Source organism: Chiloscyllium plagiosum, unplaced genomic scaffold, assembly GCF_037043375.1.
Source record: "Chiloscyllium plagiosum isolate Xiang-an unplaced genomic scaffold, Cpla_swu_hap1 HiC_scaffold_38, whole genome shotgun sequence".
Lineage (NCBI taxonomy): Eukaryota > Metazoa > Chordata > Chondrichthyes > Orectolobiformes > Hemiscylliidae > Chiloscyllium > Chiloscyllium plagiosum.
Window position 1 is genome coordinate 28,552,976 of NW_028270176.1, and position 23,488 is coordinate 28,576,463.

Here is a 23,488-nt window from a genome sequence, read left to right on the forward strand (position 1 = left end):
GTGTACATGGGCGGGTGAGTATGTGTGAGTGTGTGAGTATGTGTGTGTCTAGTGAGTGCGTGTGAGTGTGCATTGTGTGTGAGTGTGCATGTGTGTGTGCATGTGAGTGTGTGTGTGTGCATGTGAGTGTGTGTGCGTGGGTGTATGTGTGTGAGGATGTGTGTATGTGTGTGTGCATGTGAGTGTGTGTGTATATGTTCGTGTGTGTGAGTGTGTGTGTGTATGAGTGTGCGTGTGTATGTATGTGTGTGTATGTATGTGAGGGTGCTTGTGTGTGGGTGTGTATATGTGTGTGTGTGAGGGTGTGTATGTGTGTGCATTGTCTGTGGGTATGTATATGTGTGTGTATGAGTGTGTGTGTCTGTGCATGTGTGTGTGTGCGTATGCGAGTGTGTGTGTGTGTGTGAATGTGTGTGAGTGTGCATTGTGTGTGTCTGTGAGTGTGCATGTGCACATGTATGTGTGTATGTGAGTGTGTCTGAATATGTGTGAGTGTGTGTGAGTGTGAGAGGGTGTGTGAGTGTGTGTGTGAGTGTATGTGAGTGTGTGTGTGTACATGTGAGGGTGCTTGTGTATATGTGTGTGTGTGAGGGTGTGTATGTGTGTGCATTGTCTCGGTATGTATATGTGTGTGTGTGTATGTGTGTGTGTATGAGTGTGTGTGTGCACATGAGTGTGGATGTGTATACGTGTGTGTCTGTATGTGTGTGTGTGAGGGTGTGTATATGTGTGTATGTGAGTGTGTGTGTGCTTGTGAGTGTGTGTGCGTGAGTGTGTTTGTGCATGCATGTGAGTGTGTATGAGTATGTGAGTGTGTGTGTATGTGTCTGTGAGTGTAAATGAGTGTGTGTATGAGTGTATGCACGTGTGTGTGTATGTGTGTATGTGAGTGTGAATGTATGTCTGTGTGTGTGTGTGTATGTGTATGCACGTGTGTGTGCATGTGCGTGTATTTGTGTGTGTGTGCATGTGTGCGTGTGTGCGAGTGTGCAAGTGTGTGTGTGTGCATGAGTGTGCGTGTGAGTGTGTGCGTGTCTGTAGATGTGTGTGTGAGTGTGTGTCTGAGTGTGTGTGTGTATGTGTGTATATGTGAGAGTGTGTATATGTGTGTTAGTGTGTGAGTGTGTGTGATAGTGTGTCTGTGAGTATGTGTGTGTATATGTGCGTGTGTGTGTATGTGAGGGTGTGTATATGTGTGTGCATGTATGTGTGTGTGCATGTGTGTGTGTGTGAATATGAGTGTGCATGTTTGTGTGAGTGTGCATGTGTGTGAGTGTGTGTGGGTATGAGTGTGCATGTGTGTGTGTGCGAGTGTATGTGTGTGTATGTGTGAGTGTGTGTGTATGTATGTGTGTGTGAGTATATGTGAGTGTGTGTGTGTGTATGAGTGTGGATGTGTATATGTGTGTGTCTGTATGTGTATGTGTGAGTGTGTGTGTATGTATGTGTGTGTGAGTATATGTGAGTGTGTGTGTGCGCATGAGTGTGGATGTGTATATGTGTGTGTCTGTATGTGTGTGTGTGAGGGTGTGTATGTGAGTGTGTGTGTGCTTGTGCATGTGTGTATGTGTGTGTTTATGTGAGTGTGTGTATATGTGAGTGTGTGTGTACATGTGAGTGTGTGTGAGTGTGTTTATGGTATGTGTGTGAATGTGAGAGAGTGCCCATGTGTGCGAGTGTGAGTGCATGTGTGTGTATATGTGTGTGTGTGTGTGTATGAGTATGTGTGAGTGTGCGTATGTATATGTGAGTGTGTGTATGTCAGTGTGTGTATGTGAGTGTGTATGTATGTATATGTGAGTGGGTGTGTATATATGTGAGTGTGTGTGTCTGTGAGTGTGTGTGTGTCTGAGTGTGTGTACATGTGTGTGTCTATGTATATGTGTGCATGAATGTGTGTTTGGGTGTGTATATGTGTGTGTGAGTGTATGTGTGTGTATGGGTGAGTATGTGTGTGCGTGTGTGTGTGTGTGTGTGCCTGTGTGTGTGTATATGTGAGTGTGTGTGTGAGTGTGTGTGTATGTATATGTGAATGTGCGTGTGTATATGTGCGTGTGTGTGTGTCTGTTAAAAGTGTGTGTGATTGTGAGTGTGTGTGTGTGAGTATGTGTGTGAGTGTGTGTGACTGTGTGTATATGTGAGTGTATGTGTGTGTGTGAGTATGTGTGTGAGTGTGAGAATGTGTGCGTGTGTGTGAGTGAGTGTATGTGTGCGGATATGTGAGTGTGTGTGAGTGTGTGTGTATGTGTATGTGTGAGGGTGTGTATATGTGTGTGTATGTGAGTGTGTGTATATGTGTGTGTGTGTGTGTGTGTGCATGTGTGTGTGTGAGTGTGTCTGTGAGTGTGTTTGTATGTGAGTGTGTGTGTGTGTGCGTTTGTATGTGTGTGTGTATATGTGAGTGTGTGTGAGTTTGTGTGTATGAGTATGTGTGTGTTTGAGTGTGTGTGAATGTGCGTGTGTGTATGTGTGTGTATATGTGAGTGTGTGTGTGTGTTTATGTGTATGTGTGTGAATGTGAGTGTGTGTGAGTGTGTGTCTGTGAAGTGTGTGTGTGATTGTCTGTGAGTGTGTGTGTGAGTATGTGTGTGAGTGTGTGTGACTGTGTGTATACGTGAGTGTATGTGTGTGTGAGTATGTGTGTGAATGCGAGAATGTGTGCGTGTGTGTGAGTGTATGTGTGCGGATATGTGAGTGTGAGTATGTGTGAGTGTGTGTATATGTGTGTGTGTGCATGTGTGTGTGTGAGTGTGTGTCTGTGAGTGTGTTTGTATGTGAGTGTGTGTGTGTGCATGTGTGTGAGTGTGTGTCTGTGAGTGTGTTTGTATGTGAGTGTGTGTGCATGTGTTTGTGCGTGCATGTAAGTGTGTGTGTGAGGGTATGTGAATGCGTGTGTATATGTGAGTGTGTGTATGTGTGTGTATATGTGAGTGTGTGTGTGTGCGTGAGTGTGTGTGCATGTGTGTGGGTGAGTATATGTATGTGAGGGTGAGTATGTGTGTGTGTGAGGGTGTGTATGTGTGTATGTCAGTGTGTGTGTATATGTGTGAGTGCGTGTCTGTGAGTGTGTATGTGTCTGTGAGTGTGTGTGTGTGAGTGTGTGGGTGTGCGTGTGAGTGTGTGTATATGTGAGTGTGTGTGTATGTGTGTGTGAGTGTGTGTATATGTGAGTGTGTGTGTATGTATATGTGTGTGTGATTATGTGTGTGTGTGTATATGTGTGTGCGCCTGTGTATGTGTGTGTGACTGTGTGTCTGTGAGTGTGAGTGTGTGCGCGTGTGTGTGAATGTGTGCGTGTGCACGTGTGTGAGTGTGCATGTATGTGCACGCGTGTGTGTGTCTGCGCGTGGGTGCGAGTGTGTGTGTATGTGTATATGTGTGTGAGTGTGTGTGTCTGTGAGTGTGTGTGTGTGTGAGTGTCTATGTGAGTGTCTGTGTATATGTGAGTGTGTGTGAGTATGTGATTGTGTGTGTATGTGAGTGTGTGTGTGTGTAGGTGTGTCTTTGTGTGTGTGCGTGTGTGTCTGTGAATGTGTGTGTGAGTGATTGTCTGTGAGTGTGTGTGTATGTGAGTGTGAGTGTGCATGAGTGTGTGAGTGTATGTGTGAGTATATGTCAGTGTATGTGAGTGTGTGTGTGTATATGTGTATGTGTGTGTATATGTGAGTGTGTGTGTGAGTGTGTGAGAATGTGTGTGTACGTGTGTGTGTCTGTGAGTGTGTGTGTGTGTGTTAGTGTGTGTGTGTGCGTGAGTGTGCGTGTGTGTGCGTGAGTGTGTGTGGGTGTGTGTATATGTGTGTGAGTGTGTGTGTCTGTGAGTGTGTGTGTGTGTATGTGAGTGCGTGTGAGTGTGTGTGTGTGTATGTGAGTGTCTGTGTATATGTGAGTGTGTGTGAGTATGTGATTGTGTGTGTATGTGAGTGTGTGTATGTGTATATGTGAGTGTGTATGTATGTATATGTGAGTGTGTGTGTATATATGTGAGTGTGTGTGTGTCTGTGAGTGTGTGTGTGTCTGAGTGTGTGTACATGTGTGTGTCTATGTATGTGTGAGTGTATGTGCTTGTATATGTGAGTATGTGTGTGCATGTGAGTATGTGTGTGCGTGTGAGCGTGAGTGTGTGTGTGAGTATGTGTGTATAAGTGAATGTGTGTAAGTATGTGTGAGTGTGTGTGTGTGCATGAGTGTGTGTGTGGGTGTGTATATGTGTGTGTGAGTGTATGTATGTGTATGGGTGAGTGTGTGTGTGTGTATGTATATGTGAGTGTGCGTGTGTATATGTGTGCGTGTGTGTATAAGTGTGTGTGTGATTGTCTGTGAGTATGTGTGTGAGTGTGTGTGACTGTGTGTATATGTGAGTGTATGTGTGTGTGTGAGTGTGAGAGTGTGTGCGTGTGTGTGAGTGAGTGTATGTGTGTGTATATGTGAGTGTGTGTGAATGCGTGTGAGTGTGTGTATGTGTGAGGGTGTGTATATGTGTGTATGTGAGTGTGTGTATATGTGAGTGTGTGTGTGTGCATGTGTGTCTGTGAGTGTGTTTGTATATGAGTGTGTGTGCGTGGGTGTGTGTGAGTGTGTGCATGTGTTTGTGCGTGCATGTGAGTGTGTGTGTGTGTGTGAGGGTATGTGAATGTGTGTGAGTATGTGAGTGTGTGTGAGTATGTGAGTGTGTATGTATATGTGAGTGTGTGTATGTGTGAGTGTGTGTGAGTGTGTATGTGTGCATGTGTGTGGGAGTGTGTGTGTGTGAGTGTGTGGATGTGAGAGTGTGTGTGTATATGTGAGTGTGTGTGCGTGAGTGTGTGTGCTTGTGTGTGTGGGGGTGTATATGTGTGTGAGGGTGAGTGTGTGTGTGGGGGGGTGTATATGTGTGTGAGGGTGAGTGTGTGTGTGTGGATGTGAGAGTGTGTGTGTATATGTGAGTGTGTGTGCGTAAGTGTGTGTGCATGTGTGTGGGTGTGTATATGTGTGTGAGGGTGTGTATGTGTGTGTGAGGGTGTGTATGTGTGTATGAAGGTGTGTATGTGTGTGTATATGTGTGTGCGTGTCTGTGAGTGTGTATGTGTCTGTGAATGTGTGTGTGAGTGTGCGTGTGAGTGTGTGTATATGTGAGTGTGTGTTTGCATGTGTGTGCGTGTTTGTGAGTGTGTGTGTATGTGTGAGTGTGTGTATATGTGTGTGTATGTACATGGTGTGTGAGTATGTGTGAGTGTCTGTGCACCTGTGAATGTGTGTGTGAGTGTGTGTCCTTGAGTGTGAGTGTGTGCGCTTGTGTGTGTGTGTGTGAACGTGTGCGTGTGTTTGTGTGTGCACGTGTGTGTGAGTGTGCATGTGTGTGCGGGAGTGTGTGTGTGTCAGCGCATGGGTGCGAGTGTGTGAGTCTGAGTATATGTGAGTGTGTGTGAGTATGTGTATATGTGTGTGAGTGTGTGTGTCTGTGAGTGTGTGTATGTGCGTGTATGTGTGTGTGTATGTGGATGTGTGAATATGTGAGTGTGTGTGTTTGTGAGAGAGAGTGTGTGTGACTGTATGTGTGTATATGTGAGTGTGTGTATGTGTGTGCATGTATGTGGGTGTGTATATATGTGTGTATGTGAGTCTGTGTGTATGTGTGTGAGTGTGTGTATGTGTGTGTATATGTGAGTGTGTATGTATGTGTGTGTGCATGGGTGTGGGTGTGTATACATGTGTGACTGTATGTGTGTGTGTGAGGTTGTGTATGTGTGTGAGTGTGTATGTGTGTGTGAGATCTGTGAGTGTGTGTGTATGCGAGAGTGTGTGCCTGTGTGAGTGTGTGTGTGTATATGTGAATGTCTGTGTATATGTGAATGTGTGTGTGTGTATGTGAGTGTGTGTGAGTGTGTGTGGATATATGAGTAAGTGTGTGTGCGTGTGTGTAGGTGTGTTTTTGTCTGTGTGTGTATGTGTGTGTGCGTGTGTGTGTATATGTGTGTGTGTATGTGTGTGTGAGTGTGTGTCCGTGAATGTGTGTGTATATGTGAGCGTGAGTGTGTGTGAGTGTATGTGTGAGTGTGTGAGTATATGTTAGCGTATGTGAGTGTGTGTGTATGTGCATGTGTGTATATGTGAGTGTGTGCGTGTGTGTGTATGTGTGTGTGTATGTGTGTGTGTCTGTGAGTGTGTGTGTGCGTGTGTGTGTGAGTGTGTGTGCATGAGTCTGCGTGTGTGTGGGTGTGTATATGTGTGTGGGAGTGTGAGTGTATGGGTGAGTATGTGTGTGTGAGTGTGTGTGTGCGTGTGAGTGTGTGCGTGTGTATATGTGAGTGTGCGTGTGTATGTGTGTGTGTGATTGTCTGTGATTGTGTGTATGTATATGTGAGTGTGTGTGTATATATGTGCGTGTGTGTGAGTATGTGTGAGTGCATGTGTGTGTGTCTGTGAAGTGTGTGTGTGATTGTCTGTGAGTGTTGGTGTGTATGTGTGTCTGAGAGTGTGTGTGTGTACATGTGACTGTGAGTGTGTGTGTATATGAGTGTGTGAGTGTGTGTGTGTATGTGTCTGTGAGTGTGTGTGTATGTGTCTGTGAGTGTGTGTGTGTATATGTGTGTGAGTGTGTGTGTGTGTGTGTATGTGAGTGTGTGTGTGAGAGTGTGTGTGTGTGTATGTGAGTGTGTGTGTGTATATGTGAGTGTGTGTGTGTGTATATGTGAGTGTGTGTGTGTCTGTGAGTGTGTGTGTGTGTCTGTGAGTGTGTGTGTGTGTCTGTGAGTGTGAGTGAGTGTGTGTATGTGTGTGTGTGTATGTATGTATATGTGAGTGTGTGTGTGTCTGTGAGTGTGTGTGTGTCTAGGATCAGGAACCATCGTGTTCCTGATCTGGTTTAACAGTAACTGTCCTTATCTGAAGTGCGTTATCTCACAGTCTGTCTGCCAGTGCTTCTCCTTTTCCATCTCTGTCTCTCTGACTATTATTGTCTCTATTTGTCTCTGTGTCTCACTCTCTTTCTGTCTCTCTGTACTTTTTCTCTCTTTCTGTCTCTCTCTCTCTAACTCTGTTTCTCTCTCTCACACACAGTCTTTGTCTCTCTCTCTCTCTCCTTTTCTGTCTGTCTTTTCTCTCTCTCTCTCTCTCTGTAGAATTGCGACCTGCTGTAATCTGAGCCGTAGCTTCCTGGATCCGATCACCTACCTGTCGGAAGATTAAACCTTCTGCTTTTGCTGCTTGTTGGTAATACCGTTTGCTGGGTGAGGCAGGCAGGAACGCCTGGTTTTGGATTACATTCCCCCATCTACGACAAAATCCATCCCCAGGCTTGACCTTCACCAGGCTTCGGCTGGAGAGTGACCAGAGTAGATAACTGAGAGCTGCAGACATGCCTGTACTGAACTGCGTGCCTGACCTCTCGTCGTATGCCTGGTAATGACCCAGCAAGCATACTTTATAACGCAATAGATTATACATTAATCATTTTCTCATTGGACACTTTATTACAGCTCAACTCAAAGTACAAGATGCTGGGACGCACGTCTGCAAACTCAGAACACTCTCGGCTTGTTTAACAACTGCACGCCCATCACACACATCACAATCTGGACACCATCCAGGGACAAAGCAGCTCCTGATTGATTGGCACCACACTCCAAAGAGGTGCAGGTTAGGGTGGATTGGCCATGCTAAATTGTCCCATAGTGCCCAGGGATGTGTAGGTTAGGGTGGATTGGCCATGCTAAACTGTCCCATAGTGCCCAGGGATGTGTAGGTTAGGGTGGATTGGCCATGCTAAACTGTCCCATAGTGCCCAGGGATGTGTAGGTTAGGGTGGATTGGCCATGCTAAACTGTCCCATAGTGCCCAGGGATGTGTAGGTTAGGGTGGATTGGCCATGCTAAACTGTCCCATAGTGCCCAGGGATGTGTAGGTTAGGGTGGATTGGCCGTGCTAAATTGTCCCATAGTGCCCAGGGATATGCAGGTTAGGGTGGATTGGCCATGCTAAATTGTCCCATAGTGCCCAGGGATGTGTAGGTTAGGGTGGATTGGCCATGCTAAATTGTCCCATAGTGCCCAGGGATATGCAGGTTAGGGTGGATTAGCCATGCTAAATTGTCCCATAGTGCCCAGGGATGTGTAGGTTAGGGTGGATTGGCCATGCTAAATTGTCCCATAGTGCCCAGGGATATGCAGGTTAGGGTGGATTGGCCATGGGAAATTGTCCCATAGTGCCCAGGGATATGCAGGTTAGGGTGGATTGGCCATGCTAAATTGTCCCATAGTGCCCAGGGATGTGTAGGTTAGGGTGGATTGGCCATGCTAAATTGTCCCATAGTGCCCAGGGATGTGCAGGTTAGGGTGGATTGGCCGTGCTAAATTGTCCCATAGTGCCCAGGGATATGCAGGTTAGGGTGGATTGGCCATGCTAAATTGTCCCATAGTGCCCAGGGATGTGCAGGTTAGGGTGGATTGGCCATGCTAAATTGTCCCATAGTGCCCAGGGATATGCAGGTTAGGGTGGATTGGCCATGGGAAATTGTCCCATAGTGCCCAGGGATATGCAGGTTAGGGTGGATTGGCCATGCTAAATTGTCCCATAGTGCCCAGGGATGTGCAGGTTAGGGTGGATTGGCCATGCTAAATTGTCCCATAGTGTCCAGGGATGTGTAGGTTAGGGTGGATTGGCCATGCTAAATTGTCCCATAGTGCCCAGGGATATGCAGGTTAGGGTGGATTGGCCATGCTAAATTGTCCCATAGTGTCCAGGGATGTGCAGGTTAGGGTGGATTGGCCATGCTAAATTGTCCCATAGTGCCCAGGGATGTGTAGGTTAGGGTGGATTGGCCATGCTAAATTGTCCCATAGTGCCCAGGGATGTGTAGGTTAGGGTGGATTGACCATGCTAAATTGTCCCATAGTGCCCAGGGATGTGTAGGTTAGGGTGGATTGACCATGCTAAATTGTCCCATAGTGCCCAGGGATGTGTAGGTTAGGGTGGATTGGCCATGCTAAATTGTCCCATAGTGCCCAGGGATGTGTAGGTTAGGGTGGATTGGCCATGCTAAATTGTCCCATAGTGTCCAGGGATGTGTAGGTTAGGGTGGATTGGCCATGCTAAATTGTCCCATAGTGCCCAGGGATGTGTAGGTTATGGTGGATTGGCCATGCTAAATTGTCCCATAGTGTCCAGGGATGTGTAGGTTAGGGTGGATTGGCCATGCTAAATTGTCCCATAGTGCCCAGGGATGTGTAGGTTAGGGTGGATTGGCCATGCTAAATTGTCCCATAGTGTCCAGGGATGTGTAGGTTAGGGTGGATTGGCCATGCTAAATTGTCCCATAGTGCACAGGGATGTGCAGGTTAGGGTGGATTGGCCATGCTAAATTGTCCCATAGTGCCCAGGGATGTGCAGGTTAGGGTGGATTGGCCATGCTAAATTGTCCCATAGTGCCCAGGGATGTGCAGGTTAGGGTGGGTTGGCCATGCTAAATTGTCCCATAGTGCCCAGGGATGTGCAGGTTAGGGTGGATTGGCCATGCTAAATTGTCCCATAGTGTCCTGGGATGTGCAGGTTAGGGTGGATTGGCCATGCTAAATTGTCCCATAGTGTCCAGGGATGTGCAGGTTAGGGTGGATTGGCCATGCTAAATTGTCCCATAGTGTCCTGGGATGTGCAGGTTAGGGTGGATTGGCCATGCTAAATTGTCCCATAGTGCCCTGGGATGTGCAGGTTAGGGTGGATTGGCCATGCTAAATTGTCCCATAGTGTCCAGGGATGTGTTGGTTAGGGTGGATTGGCCATGCTAAATTGTCCCATAGTGCCCAGGGATGTGTAGGTTAGGGTGGATTGGCCATGCTAAATTGTCCCATAGTGCCCAGGGATGTGTAGGTTAGGGTGGATTGGCCATGCTAAATTGTCCCCATAGTGCCCAGGATGTGCAGGTTAGGGTGGATTGGCCATGCTAAATTGTCCCATAGTGTCCAGGGATGTGCAGGTTAGGGTAGATTGGCCAAGGGAATTTGTCCCATAGAACATTACAGCACAGTACATGCCCTTCAGCCCTCGATGTTGTGCTGACCTGTCATACCAATCTGAAGGCCGTCTAACCTATATTATTCCATGTACGTCCACATGCTTGTCCAATGACAATTAAATGTACTTAAAGTTGGCGAATCTACTACCATCGCAGGCAAAGCATTCCATACCCTTACTACTCTCTGAGTAAAGAAACTACCTCTGACATCTGTCCTATATCTATCACCCCCTCAGTTTAAAGCTATGGCCCCTCGTGCTCGCCATCACCATCCCGAGGAAAAAGGCTCTCCCTGTCCACCCTATCTAACCCTCTGATTAACTTATATGTCTCTATTAAGTCACCTCTCAACCTTCTTCTCTCTAATGAAAACAGCCTCAAGTCCCTCAGCCTTTCCTCGTAAGACCCTCCCTCCATACCAGGCAACATCCTGGTAAATCTCCTCTGAACCCTTTCCAAAGCTTCCACATCCTTCCTATAATGTGGTGACCAGAACTGTACACAATACTCCAAGTGCGGCCGCACCAGAGTTTTGTACAGCTTCAGCATAATCTCATCGTTCCGGAACTCGATCCCTCTATTAATAAAAGCTAAAACACTGTACGCCTTCTTAACAACCCTGTCAACCTGGGTGGCAACGTTCAAGGATCTGTGTACCTGGACACCAAGATCTCTCTGCTTATCTACACTACCAAGAATCTTACCATTAGCCTAATACTTTGCATTCCAGTTCCTCCGACTAAAGTGAATCACCTCACACTTGTCCACATTAAACTCCATTTGCCACCTCTCAGCCCAGCTCTGCAGCTTATCTATGTCTCTCTGTAACCTACAACATCCTTCGTCACTATCCACAACTCCACCGACCTTAGTGTCATCTGCAAATTTACTAACCCACCCTTCTACGCCCTCATCCAGGTCGTTTATAAAAATGACGAACAGCAGTGGACCCAACACCGACCCTTGCGGTACACCACTGGTAACTGGACTCCAGGATGAACATTTCCCATCAACCACCACCCTCTGTCTTCTTTCAGCAAGCCAATTACTGATCCAAACTGCGATATCTGCCACAATCCCATTCCTCCGCATTTTGTACAATAGCCTACTGTGGGGAACCTTATCGGACGCCTTGCTGAAATCCATATACACCACATCAACCGGTTTACTCTCATCTACCTGTTTGGTCACCTTCTCAAAGAGCACAATAAGTTTGTGAGGCATGACCCACCCTTCACAAAACCGTGCTGACTATCCCTAATCAAATTATTATTTTCTAGATGATTATAAATCCTATCTCTTGTAACCTTTTCCAACACTTTACCAATAACTGAAGTAAGGCTCACTGGTCTATAATTACCAGGGTTGTCTCTACTCTCCTTGAACAGAGGAACCACATTTGCTATCCTCCAGTCTTCTGGCACTATTCCTGTAGACAATGACGATTTAAAGATCAATGTCAAAGGCTCAGCAATCTCCTCCCTGGCTTCCCAGAGGATCCTAGGATAAATCCCATCTGGCCCAGGGGACTTATCTATTTTCACACTCACTGCAGGATTTCTAATACCCCTTCCTTGTGAATCTCAATCCCACCCCTAGTCTAGTAGCCTGTATCTCAGTATTCTCCTCGACAACATTGTCGTTTTCTCGAGTGAATACTGTCAAAAAATATTCATTTAGTGCCTCCCCTATCTCCTCTGACTCCACACACAACTTCCCACTATTATCCTTGATTGGCCCTAATCTTACTCTCGTCATTCTTTTATTCTTTAAACACCTATAGAAAGCCTTAGGGTTTACCCTGATCCTAACCGCCAACAACTTCTCATATCTCCTCCTGGCTCTTCTGAGCTCTCTCTTTAGGTCTTTCCTGGCTAACTTTCCTCCCTAACTGAGCCTTCACATCCCATCCTAACATAAGCCTTCTTCTTCCTCTTGACCAGAGATTCCACTTCCTTCATAAACCATGTCTCCTGTGCTCTACAGCTTCCTCCCTGCCTGACAGGTACATACTTATCTAGGACACACAGGAGCTTTTCCTTGAATAAGCTCCACATTTCTAATGTGCCCATCCCCTGCAGTTTCCTTCCCCATCCTATGCTTCCTAAATCTTGCCTAATTGCATCGTAATTTCCTTTCCCCCAGCTGTAACTCTTGCCCAGTGATATACACCTATCCCTTTCTATCACTAAAGTAAATATAACAGAATTGTGATCACTATCACCAAAGTGCTCACCTACTTCCAAGTCTAACACCTCGCCGGGCTCATTACCCAGGACCAAATCTAATGTGGCTTCGCCCCTTGTTGGCCTGTCTCCATACTGTGTCAGGAAGCCCTCCTGCACACACTGGACAAAAACGGACCCAGTCAATATTTGGAAAGTTGAAGTCCCCCATGACAATTACCCTGTCTCTCTCACTCCTATCGAGAATCATCTTTGCTATCCTTTCCTCTACATCTCTGGAATTATAGAAAACTCCCAACAGGGTGACCTCTCCTTTCCTGTTTCTAACCTCAGCCCATCCTACCTCAGTTGACGAGTCCCCAAACATCCTTTCTGCAAGTGCAATACTGTCCTTTTACCCCTCTTTTACCATCCTCTCTGTTCTTAGTGAAACATCTAAATCCTGGAACCTGCAACAACCATTCCTGTCCCTGCTCTATCCATGTCTCCGAAATGGCCACAACATCGAAGTCCCAGGTACCAACCCACGCTGCACGTTCACCCACCTTATTCCGGATGCTCCTGGCGTTGAAGTAAACACACTTCAAACCAACCTCTTGCTTGCCGGTGCCATCTTGCATCCCTGAAACTTGATTTTGGACCTCCCTACTCTCAACCTTTTCTGTAGTCGAACTACAATTTAGGTTCCCATCCCTCTGCTGGGTTAGTTTAAACCCACCCCAATAGCCTTAGTGAAATCCCCCCCCCCAGGATATTGGTACCCCTCTGGTTCAGATGATGACCATCCTGCTTGTAGAGGTCCCACCTACCCCAGAAAGAGCCCCAATTATCCCAGAATCCAAATCCTTCCCTCCTGCACCATCCCTGTAGCCACATGTTCAACTCCTCTCTCTCCCTATTCCTTGCCTCACTAGCACGTGGTACGGGCAACAAGCCAGAGACAACAACTCTGTTCGTCTCTAAGCCAGAGACAACAACTCAGCTCTAAGCTTCCCCCCTAGCTCCCTGAATTTCTGCCTTACATCCCCATCTCTCATCCTCCCTATGTCGTTGGTACCTAAGTAAACCACGATTTGGGGCTGTCCCCCTCCACCTGAAGGATCGCAAAAACACGATCAGGGACATCACGAACCCTGGCATACTGTTTAGGGATGTGTAGGTTAAGTGCAGTCGTCAGGGATAAATGTTGGAAATTCGGGGAATGGGTCCGGGTGGGTTAACTTCTGGAGGGTCGGTGTGGACTTGTTGGGCCAAAGGGCCTGTTTCCACCCTGTATACCTAAACATCTGCTCCCTCACCCCCCCCCCCCCCCCGACGCTCAGAAACAGCAGTGTGTACCATCCCCTCCCTCCCCCCCACCGACGCTCAGTAACAGCAGTGTGTACCATCCCCTCCCTCCCTCCCCCCACCGACGCTCAGTAACAGCAGTGTGTACCATCCCCTCCCTTCCCCCCACGACGCTCAGTAACAGCAGTGTGTACCATCCCCTCCCTCCCCCATCGATGCTCAGTAACAGCAGTGTGTACCATCCCCTCCCTCCCCCATCGATGCTCAGTAACAGAAGTGTGTACCATCCCCTCCCTCCCACGACCGACACTCAGTAACAGCAGTGTGTACCATCCCCTCCCTCCCCCACCGACGCTCAGTAACAGCAGTGTGTACCATCCCCTCCCTCCCCCCATCGACGCTCAGTAACAGCAGTGTGTACCAGCCCCTCCCTCCCCCCACCGACGCTCAGTAACAGCAGTGTGTACCATCCCCTCCCTCCCCCACCGACGCTCAGTAACAGCAGTGTGCACCATCCCCTCCCCCCCTCCCCACCGACGCTCAGTAACAGCAGTGTGTACCATCCCCTCCCTCCCCCCACCGACGCTCAGTAACAGCAGTGTGCACCATCCCCTCCCCCCCTCCCCACCGACGCTCAGTAACAGCAGTGTGTACCATCCCCTCCCTCCCCCCACCGATGCTCAGTAACAGCAGTGTGCACCATCCCCTCCCCCCCTCCCCACCGACGCTCAGTAACAGCAGTGTGTACCATCCCCTCCCACCCCCACCGACGCTCAGTAACAGCAGTGTGTACCATCCCCTCCCTCCCCCACCGATGCTCAGTAACAGCAGTGTGTACCATCCCCTCCCTCCCCCACCGATGCTCAGTAACAGCAGTGTGTACCATCCCCTCCCTCCCCCCACCGACACTCAGTAACAGCAGTGTGTACCATCCCCTCCCTCCCCCCCACCGACGCTCAGTAACAGCAGTGTGTACCATCCCCTCCCTCCCCCCACCGACACTCAGTAACAGCAGTGTGTACCATCCCCTCCATCCCCCCACCGATACTCAGTAACAGCAGTGTGTACCATCCCCTCCCTCCCCCCACCGATGCTCAGTAACAGCAGTGTGTACCATCCCCTCCCTCCCCCCACCGATGCTCAGTAACAGCAGTGTGTACCAGCCCCTCCCTCCCCCCACCGATGCTCAGTAACAGCAGTGTGTACCATCCCCTCCCTCCCCCACCGACGCTCAGTAACAGCAGTGTGTACCATCCCCTCCCACCCCCCCACCGACGCTCAGTAACAGCAGTGTGTACCATCCCCTCCCTCCCCCACCGATGCTCAGTAACAGCAGTGTGTACCATCCCCTCCCTCCCCCCACCGACGCTCAGTAACAGCAGTGTGTACCATCCCCTCCCTCCCCCCCACCGACGCTCAGTAACAGCAGTGTGTACCATCCCCTCCCTCCCCCCACCGACGCTCAGTAACAGCAGTGTGTACCATCCCCTCCCTCCCCCACCACCGACGCTCAGTAACAGCAGTGTGTACCATCCCCTCCCTCCCCCCCACCGACGCTCAGTAACAGCAGTGTGTACCATCCCCTCCCTCCCCACACCGACGCTCAGTAACAGCAGTGTGTACCATCCCCTCCCTCCCCCACCGATGCTCAGTAACAGCAGTGTGTACCATCCCCTCCCTCCCCCCACCGACCCTCAGTAACAGCAGTGTGTACCATCCCCTCCCTCCCCCCCACCGACGCTCAGTAACAGCAGTGTGTACCATCCCCTCCCTCCCCCACCGATGCTCAGTAACAGCAGTGTGTACCATCCCCTCCCTCCCCCCACCGACGCTCAGTAACAGCAGTGTGTACCATCCCCTCCCTCCCCCCCACCGACGCTCAGTAACAGCAGTGTGTACCATCCCCACCCTCCCCCCACCGACGCTCAGTAACAGCAGTGTGTACCATCCCCTCCCTCCCCCCCACCGACGCTCAGTAACAGCAGTGTGTACCATCCCCTCCCTCCCCCCACCGACGCTCAGTAACAGCAGTGTGTACCATCCCCTCCCTCCCCCACCGCTGCTCAGTAACAGCAGTGTGTACCATCCCCTCCCTCCCCCACCGATGCTCAGTAACAGCAGTGTGTACCATCCCCTCCCTCCCCACACCGACGCTCAGTAACAGCAGTGTGTACCATCCCCTCCCTCCCCCACCGATGCTCAGTAACAGCAGTGTTTACCATCCCCTCCCTCCCCCCACCGACGCTCAGTAACAGCAGTGTGTACCATCCCCTCCCTCCCCCCACCGACGCTCAGTAACAGCAGTGTGTACCATCCCCTCCCTCCCCCCACCGACGCTCAGTAACAGCAGTGTGTACCATCCCCTCCCTCCCCCCACCGACGCTCAGTAACAGCAGTGTGTACCATCCCCTCCCTCCCCCCACCGACGCTCAGTAACAGCAGTGTGTACCATCCCCTCCCTCCCCCCACCGACGCTCAGTAACAGCAGTGTGTACCATCCCCTCCCTCCCCACACCGACGCTCAGTAACAGCAGTGTGTACCATCCCCTCCCTCCCCCACCGATGCTCAGTAACAGCAGTGTGTACCATCCCCTCCCTCCCCCCACCGACGCTCAGTAACAGCAGTGTGTACCATCCCCTCCCTCCCCTCACCGACGCTCAGTAACAGCAGTGTGTACCATCCCCTCCCTCCCCCCACCGACGTTCAGTAACAGCAGTGTGTACCATCCCCTCCCTCCCCCACCGACGCTCAGTAACAGCAGTGTGTACCATCCCGTCCCTCCCCCCACCGACGCTCAGTAACAGCAGTGTGTACGATCCCCTCCCTCCCCCCACCGACGCTCAGTAACAGCAGTGTGTACCATCCCCTCCCTCCCCCCACCGACCCTCAGTAACAGCAGTGTGTACCATCCCCTCCCTCCCCCCACCGACCCTCAGTAACAGCAGTGTGTACCATCCCCTCCCTCCCCCCACCGACCCTCAGTAACAGCAGTGTGTACCATCCCCTCCCTCCCCCCACCGACCCTCAGTAACAGCAGTGTGTACGATCCCCTCCCTCCCCCCACCGACGCTCAGTAACAGCAGTGTGTACCATCCCCTCCCTCCCCCCACCGACGCTCAGTAACAGCAGTGTGTACCATCCCCTCCCTCCCTCACCGACGCTCAGTAACAGCAGTGTGTACCATCCCCTCCCTCCCCCACCACCGACGCTCAGTAACAGCAGTGTGTACCATCCCCTCCCTCCCCCCACCGACGCTCAGTAACAGCAGTGTGTACCATCCCCTCCCTCCCCCACCGACCCTCAGTAACAGCAGTGTGTACCATCCCCTCCCTCCCCCCACCGACGCTCAGTAACAGCAGTGTGTACCATCCCCTCCCTCCCCCCACCGACCCTCAGTAACAGCAGTGTGTACCATCCCCTCCCTCCCCCCACCGACGCTCAGTAACAGCAGTGTGTACCATCCCCTCCCTCCCCCCACCGACCCTCAGTAACAGCAGTGTGTACCATCCCCTCCCTCCCCCCACCGACCCTCAGTAACAGCAGTGTGTACCATCCCCTCCCTCCCCCCACCGACGCTCAGTAACAGCAGTGTGTACCATCCCCTCCCTCCCCCCACCGACGCTCAGTAACAGCAGTGTGTACCATCCCCTCCCTCCCCCCACCGACACTCAGTAACAGCAGTGTGTACCATCCCCTCCCTCCCCCCACCGATGCTCAGTAACAGCAGTGTATACCATCCCCTCCCTCCCCCCACCGACGCTCAGTAACAGCAGTGTGTACCATCCCCTCCCTCCCCCCACCGACGCTCAGTAACAGCAGTGTGTACCATCCCCTCCCTCCCCCCACCGACGCTCAGTAACAGCAGTGTGTACCATCCCCTCACCGACGCTCAGTAACAGCAGTGTGTACCATCCCCTCCCTCCCACCCCACCGACGCTCAGTAACAGCAGTGTGTACCATCCCCTCCCTCCCCCACAGACACATCAGTAACAGCAGTGTGTACCATCCCCTCCCTCCCCCCACCGACCCTCAGTAACAGCAGTGTGTACCATCCCCTCCCTCCCCCCACCGACGCTCAGTAACAGCAGTGTGTACCATCCCCTCCCTCCCCCCACCGACGCTCAGTAACAGCAGTGTGTACCATCCCCTCCCTCCCCCCACCGACCCTCAGTAACAGCAGTGTGTACCATCCCCTCCCTCCCCCCACCGACCCTCAGTAACAGCAGTGTGTACCATCCCCTCTCTCCCCCCACCGACGCTCAGTAACAGCAGTGTGTACCATCCCCTCCCTCCCCCCACCGACGCTCAGTAACAGCAGTGTGTACCATCCCCTCCCTCCCCCACAGACACATCAGTAACAGCAGTGTGTACCATCCCCTCCCTCCCCCACCGACACTCAGTAACAGCAGTGTATACCATCCCCTCCCTCCCCCCACCGACGCTCAGTAACAGCAGTGTGTACCATCCCCTCCCTCCCCCCACCGACCCTCAGTAACAGCAGTGTGTACCATCCCCTCACTCCCCCCACCGACCCTCAGTAACAGCAGTGTGTACCATCCCCTCACTCCCCCCACCGACGCTCAGTAACAGCAGTGTGTACCATCCCCTCCCTCCCCCATCGATGCTCAGTAACAGCAGTGTGTACCATCCCCTCCCTCCCCCATCGATGCTCAGTAACAGAAGTGTGTACCATCCCCTCCCTCCCACGACCGACACTCAGTAACAGCAGTGTGTACCATCCCCTCCCTCCCCCACCGACGCTCAGTAACAGCAGTGTGTACCATCCCCTCCCTCCCCCCATCGACGCTCAGTAACAGCAGTGTGTACCAGCCCCTCCCTCCCCCCACCGACGCTCAGTAACAGCAGTGTGTACCATCCCCTCCCTCCCCCACCGACGCTCAGTAACAGCAGTGTGCACCATCCCCTCCCCCCCTCCCCACCGACGCTCAGTAACAGCAGTGTGTACCATCCCCTCCCTCCCCCCACCGACGCTCAGTAACAGCAGTGTGCACCATCCCCTCCCCCCCTCCCCACCGACGCTCAGTAACAGCAGTGTGTACCATCCCCTCCCTCCCCCCACCGATGCTCAGTAACAGCAGTGTGCACCATCCCCTCCCCCCCTCCCCACCGACGCTCAGTAACAGCAGTGTGTACCATCCCCTCCCACCCCCACCGACGCTCAGTAACAGCAGTGTGTACCATCCCCTCCCTCCCCCACCGATGCTCAGTAACAGCAGTGTGTACCATCCCCTCCCTCCCCCACCGATGCTCAGTAACAGCAGTGTGTACCATCCCCTCCCTCCCCCCACCGACACTCAGTAACAGCAGTGTGTACCATCCCCTCCCTCCCCCCCACCGACGCTCAGTAACAGCAGTGTGTACCATCCCCTCCCTCCCCCCACCGACACTCAGTAACAGCAGTGTGTACCATCCCCTCCATCCCCCCACCGATACTCAGTAACAGCAGTGTGTACCATCCCCTCCCTCCCCCCACCGATGCTCAGTAACAGCAGTGTGTACCATCCCCTCCCTCCCCCCACCGATGCTCAGTAACAGCAGTGTGTACCAGCCCCTCCCTCCCCCCACCGATGCTCAGTAACAGCAGTGTGTACCATCCCCTCCCTCCCCCACCGACGCTCAGTAACAGCAGTGTGTACCATCCCCTCCCACCCCCCCACCGACGCTCAGTAACAGCAGTGTGTACCATCCCCTCCCTCCCCCACCGATGCTCAGTAACAGCAGTGTGTACCATCCCCTCCCTCCCCCCACCGACGCTCAGTAACAGCAGTGTGTACCATCCCCTCCCTCCCCCCCACCGACGCTCAGTAACAGCAGTGTGTACCATCCCCTCCCTCCCCCCACCGACGCTCAGTAACAGCAGTGTGTACCATCCCCTCCCTCCCCCACCACCGACGCTCAGTAACAGCAGTGTGTACCATCCCCTCCCTCCCCCCCACCGACGCTCAGTAACAGCAGTGTGTACCATCCCCTCCCTCCCCACACCGACGCTCAGTAACAGCAGTGTGTACCATCCCCTCCCTCCCCCACCGATGCTCAGTAACAGCAGTGTGTACCATCCCCTCCCTCCCCCCACCGACCCTCAGTAACAGCAGTGTGTACCATCCCCTCCCTCCCCCCCACCGACGCTCAGTAACAGCAGTGTGTACCATCCCCTCCCTCCCCCACCGATGCTCAGTAACAGCAGTGTGTACCATCCCCTCCCTCCCCCCACCGACGCTCAGTAACAGCAGTGTGTACCATCCCCTCCCTCCCCCCCACCGACGCTCAGTAACAGCAGTGTGTACCATCCCCACCCTCCCCCCACCGACGCTCAGTAACAGCAGTGTGTACCATCCCCTCCCTCCCCCCCACCGACGCTCAGTAACAGCAGTGTGTACCATCCCCTCCCTCCCCCCACCGACGCTCAGTAACAGCAGTGTGTACCATCCCCTCCCTCCCCCACCGCTGCTCAGTAACAGCAGTGTGTACCATCCCCTCCCTCCCCCACCGATGCTCAGTAACAGCAGTGTGTACCATCCCCTCCCTCCCCACACCGACGCTCAGTAACAGCAGTGTGTACCATCCCCTCCCTCCCCCACCGATGCTCAGTAACAGCAGTGTTTACCATCCCCTCCCTCCCCCCACCGACGCTCAGTAACAGCAGTGTGTACCATCCCCTCCCTCCCCCCACCGACGCTCAGTAACAGCAGTGTGTACCATCCCCTCCCTCCCCCCACCGACGCTCAGTAACAGCAGTGTGTACCATCCCCTCCCTCCCCCCACCGACGCTCAGTAACAGCAGTGTGTACCATCCCCTCCCTCCCCCCACCGACGCTCAGTAACAGCAGTGTGTACCATCCCCTCCCTCCCCCCACCGACGCTCAGTAACAGCAGTGTGTACCATCCCCTCCCTCCCCACACCGACGCTCAGTAACAGCAGTGTGTACCATCCCCTCCCTCCCCCACCGATGCTCAGTAACAGCAGTGTGTACCATCCCCTCCCTCCCCCCACCGACGCTCAGTAACAGCAGTGTGTACCATCCCCTCCCTCCCCTCACCGACGCTCAGTAACAGCAGTGTGTACCATCCCCTCCCTCCCCCCACCGACGTTCAGTAACAGCAGTGTGTACCATCCCCTCCCTCCCCCACCGACGCTCAGTAACAGCAGTGTGTACCATCCCGTCCCTCCCCCCACCGACGCTCAGTAACAGCAGTGTGTACCATCCCCTCCCTCCCCCACCGATGCTCAGTAACAGCAGTGTGTACCATCCCCTCCCTCCCCCCACCGACGCTCAGTAACAGCAGTGTGTACGATCCCCTCCCTCCCCCCACCGACGCTCAGTAACAGCAGTGTGTACCATCCCCTCCCTCCCCCCACCGACGCTCAGTAACAGCAGTGTGTACGATCCCCTCCCTCCCCCACCGACGCTCAGTAACAGCAGTGTGTACCATCCCCTCCCTCCCCCACCGACGCTCAGTAACAGCAGTGTGTACCATCCCCTCCCTCCCCCACCACCGACGCTCAGTAACAGCAGTGTGTACCATCCCCTCCCTCCCCCCACCGACGCTCAGTAACAGCAGTGTGTACCATCCCCTCCCTCCCCCACCACCGACGCTCAGTAACAGCAGTGTGTACCATCCCCTCCCTCCCCCCACCGATGCTCAGTAACAGCAGTGTGTACCATCCCCTCCCTCCCCCCACCGACGCTCAGTAACAGCAGTGTGTACCATCCCCTCCCTCCCTCACCGACGCTCAGTAACAGCAGTGTGTACCATCCCCTCCCTCCCCCACCACCGACGCTCAGTAACAGCAGTGTGTACCATCCCCTCCCTCCCCCCACCGACGCTCAGTAACAGCAGTGTGTACCATCCCCTCCCTCCCCCACCGACCCTCAGTAACAGCAGTGTGTACCATCCCCTCCCTCCCCCCACCGACGCTCAGTAACAGCAGTGTGTACCATCCCCTCCCTCCCCCCACCGACCCTCAGTAACAGCAGTGTGTACCATCCCCTCCCTCCCCCCACCGACGCTCAGTAACAGCAGTGTGTACCATCCCCTCCCTCCCCCCACCGACCCTCAGTAACAGCAGTGTGTACCATCCCCTCCCTCCCCCCACCGACCCTCAGTAACAGCAGTGTGTACCATCCCCTCCCTCCCCCCACCGACGCTCAGTAACAGCAGTGTGTACCATCCCCTCCCTCCCCCCACCGACGCTCAGTAACAGCAGTGTGTACCATCCCCTCCCTCCCCCCACCGACACTCAGTAACAGCAGTGTGTACCATCCCCTCCCTCCCCCCACCGATGCTCAGTAACAGCAGTGTATACCATCCCCTCCCTCCCCCCACCGACGCTCAGTAACAGCAGTGTGTACCATCCCCTCCCTCCCCCCACCGACGCTCAGTAACAGCAGTGTGTACCATCCCCTCCCTCCCCCCACCGACGCTCAGTAACAGCAGTGTGTACCATCCCCTCACCGACGCTCAGTAACAGCAGTGTGTACCATCCCCTCCCTCCCACCCCACCGACGCTCAGTAACAGCAGTGTGTACCATCCCCTCCCTCCCCCACAGACACATCAGTAACAGCAGTGTGTACCATCCCCTCCCTCCCCCCACCGACCCTCAGTAACAGCAGTGTGTACCATCCCCTCCCTCCCCCCACCGACGCTCAGTAACAGCAGTGTGTACCATCCCCTCCCTCCCCCCACCGACGCTCAGTAACAGCAGTGTGTACCATCCCCTCCCTCCCCCCACCGACCCTCAGTAACAGCAGTGTGTACCATCCCCTCCCTCCCCCCACCGACCCTCAGTAACAGCAGTGTGTACCATCCCCTCTCTCCCCCCACCGACGCTCAGTAACAGCAGTGTGTACCATCCCCTCCCTCCCCCCACCGACGCTCAGTAACAGCAGTGTGTACCATCCCCTCCCTCCCCCACAGACACATCAGTAACAGCAGTGTGTACCATCCCCTCCCTCCCCCACCGACACTCAGTAACAGCAGTGTATACCATCCCCTCCCTCCCCCCACCGACGCTCAGTAACAGCAGTGTGTACCATCCCCTCCCTCCCCCCACCGACCCTCAGTAACAGCAGTGTGTACCATCCCCTCACTCCCCCCACCGACCCTCAGTAACAGCAGTGTGTACCATCCCCTCACTCCCCCCACCGACGCTCAGTAACAGCAGTGAGTACCGTCCCCTCCCTCCCCCCACCGACGCTCAGTAACAGCAGTGTGTACCATCCCCTCACTCCCCCCACCGACCCTCAGTAACAGCAGTGTGTACCATCCCCTCACTCCCCCCACCGACGCTCAGTAACAGCAGTGAGTACCGTCCCCTCCCTCCCCCCACCGACGCTCAGTAACAGCAGTGTGTACCATCCCCTCCCTCCCCCCACCGACACTCAGTAACAGCAGTGTGTACCGTCTACAAGATGCTCTGCAGGAACTCACCAAGTCTCCTTCCTTCGTGTTACCATTAGAGGTAGGAGCAGAATTAGACCATGTGGCCTATCTTGTCCTCTCCATCATTCGATCACGGCTGATATATTTCTCACCGCCATCCTCCTGCCTTCCTCCTGTCGTGCATCATTCCCTCCCTGATCCAGAACCTGCATCTCCCTGTCTTCAAGGCTTAAGCACCCACAGCCCTCAGTGGCAATGCATTCCACATATTCACCACCTTCTGACTGAAGAGATTTCTCCTCATCTCAGGACCGTCCCTGCACTCTGAGGCTCTGCCTCCCAGTTTTCTGTCAGCCTCCCCCATCTTTCTCAACCCCACCAGCTTACAGAGCCAGAGTCCTCAACTCCTGCTCATGTGACAAGTCCGTCAACACCGGCATTATCCCTGTCAACCCCCTCCGAGTTCAGCACATCCTTCCTTACGGACAAGGTTAGAGCGATGCTGGAAAATCACAGCAGGTCGGGCAGCAACCGAGGAGCAGGAGAACCGACCTTTCGGGCAGGAGCCCTTTATGAGGAATCTTCAACGTTTGCAGTCCTCACTTTTGCCTTACGTCCTTCCTTAG

General features: G+C 53.0%; 1 protein-coding gene across 2 annotated transcripts in view; it reads right to left on the bottom strand.

The window, feature by feature from the left end:
• Window positions 1-23,035, bottom strand: part of ethe1 (ETHE1 persulfide dioxygenase) — an 86,998-nt gene extending 63,963 nt beyond the window's left edge. The window contains exons 1-2 of one of the 2 annotated variants that reach the window (XM_087981097.1): window positions 22,911-23,035; window positions 7,150-7,294 (exon numbers count right to left, since the gene is read on the bottom strand). In XM_087981097.1, coding sequence (XP_087837223.1) covers window positions 7,150-7,294; window positions 22,911-22,936 — 171 coding nt within the window. In that variant the 5' untranslated portion in view covers window positions 22,937-23,035. Of the gene's footprint in view, window positions 1-7,149; window positions 7,494-22,910 lie in introns of those variants that run through there. The other variant, XM_087981096.1, reaches the window with a different exon arrangement.
• Between the last annotated feature and the right edge of the window lie 453 nt (window positions 23,036-23,488).